This window comes from Pundamilia nyererei, unplaced genomic scaffold, assembly GCF_000239375.1.
Source record: "Pundamilia nyererei isolate P.nyererei 1_Seehausen unplaced genomic scaffold, PunNye1.0 scaffold00202, whole genome shotgun sequence".
NCBI lineage: Eukaryota > Metazoa > Chordata > Actinopteri > Cichliformes > Cichlidae > Pundamilia > Pundamilia nyererei.
This window is the reverse complement of record NW_005187603.1, coordinates 353,791-363,382: the sequence shown is the minus strand read 5'-3', so window position 1 is coordinate 363,382 and position 9,592 is coordinate 353,791. Positions and strand designations below refer to the sequence as shown.

The 9,592-nt window shown below is 39.6% G+C and overlaps 1 protein-coding gene across 1 annotated transcript; it reads left to right on the top strand.

Annotated features, from left to right (window-relative positions):
- The first annotated feature begins 6,593 nt into the window (after nucleotides 1–6,593).
- On the top strand, nucleotides 6,594–9,140 carry LOC102210581 (GTPase IMAP family member 4-like). The gene is made up of 3 exons (XM_005747681.2): nucleotides 6,594–6,647; nucleotides 7,367–7,390; nucleotides 7,901–9,140. Exons 1-3 carry the CDS (start codon nucleotides 6,641–6,643, stop codon nucleotides 8,683–8,685), a joined length of 816 nt encoding a protein of 271 aa, XP_005747738.1. The 5' UTR covers nucleotides 6,594–6,640; the 3' UTR covers nucleotides 8,686–9,140.
- The last annotated feature ends 452 nt before the right edge of the window (nucleotides 9,141–9,592 follow it).

The following is a 9,592-nucleotide window of genomic DNA, read 5'->3' as shown; positions in this document are numbered from 1 at the left end:
ATGTTTTAATGTTCTTCATTATTAAATATTCGCACATAAATAAGTGACATAATGTTCAGTACTTACTTTTGAAAGTAAATCTGTCGTCAGTTAAAGACAGAGGCAGTGTGGATTTATTCTAAGCTCAGAATAAAATCTCGAGGCTCCATCTTTCTGTGTGACTCTGGACTAATGCAGCTTCAGACCCACAGTGGGCCTGAACTGGGAGGCTAAACTGGAGCTAACTGATTAAAAACAGCATCCTGCACACACGTGAATTTAGTTACTACTTACACAATTAAATCAGACTAAAGCTAACTTATATTTTTATGATTATTATCTTTTAATTCCCCTCTGCAATGTAATTAATTTAACGATAAGCTTGTTATTTTTATTTGCTACAAGTGAGAATTTGAATTTTCAAAGGGGGGGGACTGCAGTGAAAATAAAACGTGGCATTTTAAGTTCATGTGCATTCATCAGTGTTTTAACAGAGGGGGTTAAGTTCTGTACTTGTACCTCTGCATGCTGCATGTTGCATGAAACAGAAACTCGCGGTTAAGATGCCTGAGACGAGCTCTTGCAGTTCACCAAGGTGATAAATATCAGCCTCTTGTACAGGAACAGTTGTGTAAAGCCCCTCCTCCTCAGCCTTTTTGGATTCACCGCCTGTTTGCAGTTTGCCTTCTTGCTGTGCAGACTCCGATCTCCGTTTGAAGATATGATTAAAACTCAGAAAGACTCCTGCTCCCTTTTGGAGTCAGACTCAAGTGGTCACTAGGGGAGTTTCATTTGTGAGTCATAAAAGACTCAATGAAAACATGGCTTCCAGATTAATTTAATCGAAACTGTGAGCAGAGCCTGCTCTGAACTAGGTCAAGTGTTCAGTATAGGTTACCATGGTGATCTGATAAATTAAAAGACATCCATCTTGTGAGACTGACAACTCTGACTTTAATCTGTGTTAACCCATTAACTCAGCTTCATGGTACAGCCCTCAGGGCAGTAGCTTCAACTGTTTAACCACGGTGCACATACAGGGCTCGTCCCAGAGAGGAAGGCAGGCTAGTTCAGGTTCAGCTGTAAAAACTAGAATGAAACACAGGACCAAAATCAGAGGAAGATTATTCTCTCCATTATTCTTTATGGTTATTTATGAACTTTTCCTGTCATCATGTTGTCTTGATAAGCTGCTTGTCTCAGTCTTCATGTGTGCGCTGAGGGGGCGCAGAGATGTTTAGACAGGAAATGTAAGGCACACTTTACAAAGGTTACAGGCGGTGAAATACATCTGTGATGTTTTGCATCTGTAGGAGTGCAGTGCAGTACTCATGAAAGAGGAAGTACTGCACGCTTGTGAAGCAGAGCATAAAAAGAATGAAGAGAAGTGAGGAAAAAAGTGAAGAAACTGACGTGTTGAAAACACATGAGGTATACTGGCATAAAAACAAAGGTGCTGGTGCAATCCAACTGCCCGTTTAATGCCGTCTAAGGACAGGACAGACATTTTAAAGATGACCAGAACTGAGTGGTGATGGATACAATGAAGACCCACACCCTGCTGTACAGGAACATCCACACTGCATGGAAAATAAATAATATTCCACACCCTGAGGCCTGCAAACACACTGAATGCCGAGTCCTTCTCCAAGTGTGGAAACATAGTTACACATATCACAAACACGTGGCTGCAAACCATGGTGTTTCATTGCTTTAAGAACATGCTGTGTGAAAATTGGACTCATACCCATAAAACCTCACCCTGTGGTTACAAAGCAAGTGGCACCTCAGGAAATGACAGCTACACAGTTCTTTCAGTTTTACACACAGACCTGTAGAGCACATTTGTGAAGAAGAAAAAACTGGCTGGGTAACAAACAGGGCGTGTTAAACCGTCCTGAACATGCTGATCTGGCACACAGCAAAGACCACATGTCAGCAGGAAGAGATCACAATCTGCACAGTTAGCCAGGGTTAGTACCGAGACACTGTTTCAAATGACTTCCCAACATTTTGTGAGTATGGAGTAATCTGTGCTTAACACATAACAGAGAAAGAGAAGGAAGTAGGTAACACAATCACTGATTCACAAACACCCAAACAAAGGCTTCAGGCATCTGTTTTGCTTCTTGACGCACCTCTGAAAAGCAAAATGAGCGGCCTAGTCCAGACCTGAATCTGTCTGAGATGTTGTGGCATGATTAAAAAGGCGGTTCATGCTGGAAAATCCTCCAACGTGGCTGAATTACAACAATTTGGCAAAGATGAGTGGGCCAGAAATCCTCCACAGTCCTGTAAAAGACTCCAGGTAGCCAGTTAATGCAAATGCTTGAATGCAGTTGTTGCTGCTAAGAGAGGCCCAACCAGTTATTGTGTTTAGGAGGCAATCACTTTTTCACACAGGGTCATGTAGGTTTGGTTTATTTTCCCCTCAATAAGAAACATCTTCATTTAGAAGCTGCATTTTGTGTTTACTTGTGTTATCTTCGTCTAATATTTAAATTTGTTTGATGATCTGAAACATGTAGGTGTGACAAACATACAAAAAAACAGGAAATCAGCAAGGATGCAAATACTTTTTCACACCAGTGTAATTCCTGTTTTTAAATCAGATATCGGTCTTTGCATGTGAAATGTTTTTCATATTGTGAAACGTGCTGCAAAACAAACTAGGCTGTTATCTAAAGGTTGCATTAAAATACTCAGCAGTTTAGGTTTGCAGTACTGTGATGGATTTAAACTAAAGAGCAGTGTGTGATTGGTGCACAGTGGTTATCGTGTTCACAGTCACAGTTAGGGTTCATCAAGTGTAGCGTGATGAGTTTGGGGTGGGGGGCTGTAGCTCAACAGGTAAAGCAGGTCACCAAACAATGACTTCCAAGTCTCTGTTAGTACATAACTTAATAATTGATCAACAAATTGATTTACTCTGCCTTACAGAAACCTGGTTGCAGCAGGATGATTATGTTAGTTTAAATGAATCAACACCCCCGAGTCATTCTAACTACCAGAAATCTCGAAGCACAGGCCGGGGGGCGGTGTGGCAGCAATTTTTCACACCAGCCTGTTAATCAACCAAAGACCCAGACAGACTTTTAATTCATTTGAAAGCCTCTTACTCGTCCATGTCCAGGCTAGCTGTAAAACTCAAAAAACGTTTTTTTTGTTTTGTTGTTGTGTTGTTGTTGTTGTTGTATGTAAAATCACACTGGATCACTTTCCTACATATGGCACAGTAACTGAACATTTTCAGTATTTCCTGAAAACTGAGGGAAAAAAAATTCCATTCCAACTCACATTTAAATTTACAATAAAGGTTTACACGGCTGTGAGTAATAGATTTCATCACAGTAGACGTCGTTCTAAAAGTGCTGTAACTAAGTTTATAATTCCTATAGGATATAATTCCTTCGTTGATATTCAATGCCATGCGCCAGCACAGTGCAGGGAAGCTACCTGAACTCTGCCTCCACAGAGGTCGATTATCTTGTTAATAGTTCAACATCTACACTGCACATGGCTCTGGACACTTTAGCTCCTCTGAAGAATAAAAGTCTCAAATCAGAAGTATTTGACTCCCTGGTATAACCCTCAAGGACACACCTTGAATCAGAAAAACTACAAGCTGGAGCAGAAATGATGTCTCAGTAATTCAAAAGATCTTTATGTAGCCTGGATAAAAAGTTTGTGTATCGATAGGAAAGCCCTCTGTAACCATCTCGTAACACGTAACATACATACAGATACTTTCAATACTACTGATATTTTTTAGACTCTTTTTCTCCATCTATTTTCTTCTACTTGTCCAGGGCCATGTCACAGGAGCATAAGCCCAAGAAGAGGCGTCCAGACATCCCTCTCCTTAGGCAAGTCCTTCAGCTTATCCTTGGGAACACAAGGACATTTCCAGGCCAGCCAAGAGACATAATCTCTCAAGTGTGTCCCGGGTCTGCCCTGGGGCCTCCTTCCAGTGGGACATGCCTAGAACATCTCACACAGGAGACACCAGGAGGCATCCTTATCAGATGCCCGAACCACATCAACTGGCTCCTTTCAATAGCGAAGAGTATCTCACCCGGTTTCTCTAAGGGAGAGACCAGCCACTCACTGGAGAAAGCTCATTTCCACCCTTTGTATCCACGATGTAATTCTTATACTTTTGGTAACTACCCATACGTGAGGATGAGGATGTAGATCGACCGGTAAATTTTGACCTCCGCTTCAGCATTTAGCTCTCTCTTCACCACGACAGACTGGTATGTCTCGGTCCGTCCAGTCCAAAAATAACTTCAATTTTTATTTCAATTTTATTTATACAGCTCCAAATCACAACAACAGCTGCCACAATACAAAGAAAAAAGAGAAGACCCCAACAATCATATGACCTCCTATGAACAAGCACTTTGGCGACAGTGGGAAGGAAAAACTCCCTTTTAACAGGAAGAAACCTCCAGCAGAACCAGGCTCAGGGAGGGGCGGGGCCATCTGCTGTGATTGGTTGGGGTGAGAGAAGGAAGACAGGATAAAGACATGCTGTGGAAGAGAGACAGAGGCTAATAACAGATATGAGTCAATGCAGAGAGGTCTGTTAACACATAGTGAGTGAAGAAGAAACACCCAGTGCATCATGGGAATCCCCTGATTCCCCGGCCAATGAAGGAAGCCAAAACAGGAGAAATCTGCTCTCTTTCTAGTCCCTGTCAGGACTCTTGCTGCAGCATTTTGGATCAGCTGAAGGCTTTTCAGGGAGTTTTTAGGACTTCCTGATAATAATGAATTACAGTCGTCCAGCCTGGAAGTAATAAATGCATGAACTAGTTTTTCAGCGTCACTCTGAGACAGGATATTTCTAACTTTAGAGATGTTGCACAAATGGAAGAAAGCAGTCTTACATATTTGTTTAATATGTGCGTTGAAGGACATGTCCTGGTCAAAAATGACTCAGCTAATCCAAAATACTGCAGCAAGACTACTCACAGGGGCTAGGAAGAAAGAGCAGATTTTGCCTGCATTTGCCTCTCTTCATTGTCTCCCTGTTAAATCCAGAATCAAATTTAAAATCATCCACATCATATATAACATCTTGAATAACCAGGCCCCATCTTATCTTAAAGACCTCATAAGTAGGGCTGTCAATGTCAACGCATTAATGTGTAATCATGATTAACGCGATTAAAAAATTTTAACGCATTTAACCCATCTGGAGCACAGACAACCAGCTTTGGACAAACTGCCTGAAATGTGTTGATATTTCAGGGATTTTGAGTCATTCTGTGCTCTGGATGGGTTAATCGTGATGACAGATTAATCTGCATTAATGCATTAAAATTGACAACCCTACTCATAAGATATGATCACCCCATTAGAGCACTTCACTCTCCGACTGACCTCAGTTTTCAGGTCCCTCTTTGGAAGCAGCTTCCAGTTTGGATTGGGAAGACAGACGTCTCTACTTTTAAGATTAGGCTTCAAACTTTTGATAAAGCATATAGTTAGGGCTGGACCAGGTGACCCTGCTTCAATAATGCTGCAAAAGGTCTGAGGATTCAAGGATTCCCCTGATGGACTGAGCACTTCTTCTCTCACCTGTTTTCACTCACTATGTGTTCACAGACCTCTCTGCATTGAATCATATCTGTTATTAATCTCTGTCTCTCTTCCACAGCATGTCTTTATCCTGTCTTCCTTCTCTCATCCCAACCAATCACAGCAGATGGCCCCGCCCCTCCCTGAGTCTGCTGGAGGATTCTTCCTGTTAAAAGGGAGTTTTTCCTTCCCACTGTCGCCAAAGTGCTTGCTCATAGGGGGTCATATGATTGTTGGGTTTGTCTCTTTTTCCTTTGTCTTGTGGAAGCTGTTGTTGTGATTTGGTACTTTATAAACAAAAATGAAATAAATTGATTATGGAACTTTTTATATATATTTTTTCTTTGGTGCCCATTAACAAAAAAGAAATTAGAACTAACTAAAGTTTATAAGATGCTTATATTAAAACAGAAAAATGTAGCATTTAGTTACCAAAGGCAGCGTAATGGTTTGCTCTTCTTTCTCTTGTCAAAGACATTAGCGCCATTCCTCTATGCGCTCTGAAATGGACAAGCTAAAGGTCTGGTTGTAGGTAAATAGCTGGCTCAACTTAAATTTATCTGTTAATTCAATGTCAATTATCTAGCATCAGAGATTTTAAGAACATGGTATTACTTACTCTATAACTACTAATTTTATAACTAATTCAGTTATAAAATGTTAGGCGAACAATAGAAAATGTGCTAATTCAACATTAATCAAGTTGACGTTTTTACAGTGTGGGTAATCCTGCTGCACAAAAAAAATACTTCCTCTATCCCGCTGTGGCTAAACGGTCAAAATGCCAGGTTCAGCATCCTGGAAAGTTCTCATTCCAGATTGCCTTTTCGATACTCAAACATGATTTTACTGTAAGAGAGGGAGCTTCCCCGATTCCTCCAGTCGTCAAACTTTTGTTTGGTTCTATCGTTTGCTGCGCACGGATATTTTGGTTTCTGGTTTCTGAGAAGTCGGCTCATTGGCAAGCAGACGATAGTCGAACGTCATTAAGGGGAGGACGCGGCACACTGCTGAATATAAAGATGGCAAACTGTTCAACGACATCAACGACACACTGCTTTTGCAAAGGACAAAGATGGGCGGTACGTACATTTTACATTTCATACAGGTTGTAAATAAACCAGCAGAGCATTTCTTTTCTTTCTTATTACGTTTTCATGCAGCAGTACTAACAACACAAATGTCTCATCTGTAACAGAGAAAGCTACACTTACACAGCCCAACACTCCCTGTTTAGTCTACGAGCTCGCTGGTTTTTAAAATAGTTTCTAGTCATCAGACGCCTCATTGATTACATCAAAGGTCACTCGGCTTTTTAATCGCCTTCATTTGTTGCTTCTTTCATATAATTTAATATTTGTAATAATTTCTTGATTACTTGTGTAAGTGTGTAACATGTAGAGATTTCTCTTTTTTCTAAATTGAATCCTGAACAGTTCTCAGTTAATCTGACGACATGAAATAATAGAAAAGTTGTTATGTGCAGTCAGTGCTGAGTGCAGCTTACATGATCACTCCGAGCACCCTAAAACTTTATCATCTATAAAATAGTAATGTTATTACATTTAATATCATTTTGACTAAATTCAGTTTTTAAATAATTGTGGCAAAGTTCTGCTGAGCAGCATGACAGAAAGGCTTCAGGTGCAAACTGCTCCAGATTTATGTATTTTTAGCCATTTTAGTCAGAAAATCCTCATGTAGAACTGCTGGATCTGTTGAAATATGCAGTGTGTACCATAATAAAATTAATACTTGTACACATTTGGGGTTTTAACATCTTTAACAATTCTCTTTATAGGGTCCCAGAGGAGTAAACCAGAAGGTAGGACAAACGTCTTATGCAGCTCCTATAAGTGACATTAACATAAAAAGCAGCTTTCTAGGCTAAATCTTCTATGCATTAATATACCTGCTTTTAATTAAACGCCTGCCCTGCACCAGACCAACAATTACTGCAGTACACAATGAAACTGTTACTGTATGAAGTACATTTTCTGAAAATGAAAACATTCAACTGTACAAATGGTCAACATGCTGCTATCATATTTATCTGAAGTGTTTCTGAACTTTGAATTTATCAGCGAGACACCATAAAACTAAGATGGGAAAGTGTGGGAGTAAAACAAGACTGACTGTGGTTTACATGAAAACTAATGAGTCTATAATGCTGATAATTAAGATAATAAAAACATCTGAAAGTTAATTTCTTTGTAATGCAAAGTCAGTAAAACAAATGCAAGCTGGGAACAATTGAAGCGTCATTCAAACATCAGCTGTTGTTCAGACTAAGTGCTGCAGTGCTGATATGTGATATGATATGATTCTCCAACAGTGCCAGAGGAGCTCAGGATCGTGCTCATTGGAAAGACTGGAGCTGGGAAAACTTCAATCATGAACACATTCCTGGGAAAAGCTGCTGTGACAAACAGCTTGTTTGCCTCAGATGAAGCGCCGTGCACAACCGAGACGGCGCCGTTTGGAAACCAAAGACTGGTTTTAGCTGATACTCTCGGCCTGTGCCACACCAGCAAATCTAAGGAGGAGGTGCTGAGTAAGATCATTGCATCCACCTTTCAGTTCAATTCTAAGCAGGGGCCTCACGTGTTCCTGTACGTGCACAGCTGGGAGGACGATTTTACGACACAGGATGTGGAACGAGTGAAAGTCCTGAGGAGGATCTTTGGTAAAGAGGTCATGCGTTATTTCTTCCTCCTGATCACGCATATTGATGGAGACTTGTCTGTTAAGCAGAGAAACCAGATAAGGAAGTTTATTAAGAAAGTGGGATTTAAAACACAGAAATACTGTGTTATTAACAACAGAGGTAATGAAAAAGATAAAACAAAAGAACAAAAGCAGCTGGTGAAGGAAATCAATGAAATGGTACAAAATAACAAGCTAAGAAACTACACCAAGGAACTGTTCGAACATGCACAGGAAGACTTAAGGAAGCAAATCCAAAAGTCAAAAACTCAGAGGCAGATGGGGGCTGGAGACCAACATGTGGCCACTGTCGCTAAAGCCCTGTTGTCTCCTGTGCTGCCAGCGGACTTTGTTACCTTAGCCCTACAAGCAAATGTCTGGCTGGCAACAAAGTTTGAAAACTGTCTCACTTAATAACAAAAAGCAGGGAAGTAAGTCGAGACCTTAAGCCTTCAGACTGTAGCAACAAACCCATTAAAAACGATCCACATTTATTGTGCTGTAATAAAACTGCAGCTGAGTTCTATAAAAGAGTAAAATATTCAGCTATTTTTACTGTACTTTATTAATCTGATACCTTCAGCTTCTCTGCAGACCGCAATCAATAATGCAACCAATGCATCACCATGCTTTAGAGGAAGGACATTTCCATGCTTGCTCCATCTGTGCCGACTCCACCTTTATCATTTTTCTGTAAACACTTATGTAATTTTTTTTAAAGTGATCATTGTGTTTGGTGATGCCACATTCTTCTCCTCGTGTGTTCTTTTATCTTTCTGATTCAGTAAAGTTAAAATGCTAATGTATCAATCAGTGTGTGAAATTAATCAGACATTAACAGCAAAATCAGCAAATAAAAGATGATTCAAACAAAACGGTTGATTTTCTGACATGACTCAGCTGTGATGTGACGGGAAGATTTTAACAAAACAAAATACAAATTTACAAAAAGAAGAAAATATCAAAGGCAGCAATAAAAATTATAAAAATAAAACTGTACAACAAAAGATTATTCTGATTTCTTTATAGACCTTTTGTAAGAGCTAACAAGAGTACAGAGACTCAAAAAAGAAGCCCAACAACATTTAAAGACTCAAAACAGAAAGAATGAAAACAAAGAAAAACTACAACAACAAAAAGTGATCATGACAATACACAACAAGTTGCTGCTGTCATTATTATTATTGTTACTGATGACATCATTGTAAACGATTATAAGGGTGATTGGTTTTACTATTGTATAATTTTACAAAGTATTATTATTTTTATTATTATTATTGTTATTATTATCTTTTAATGCTATAATGCTATTTGATCCTGT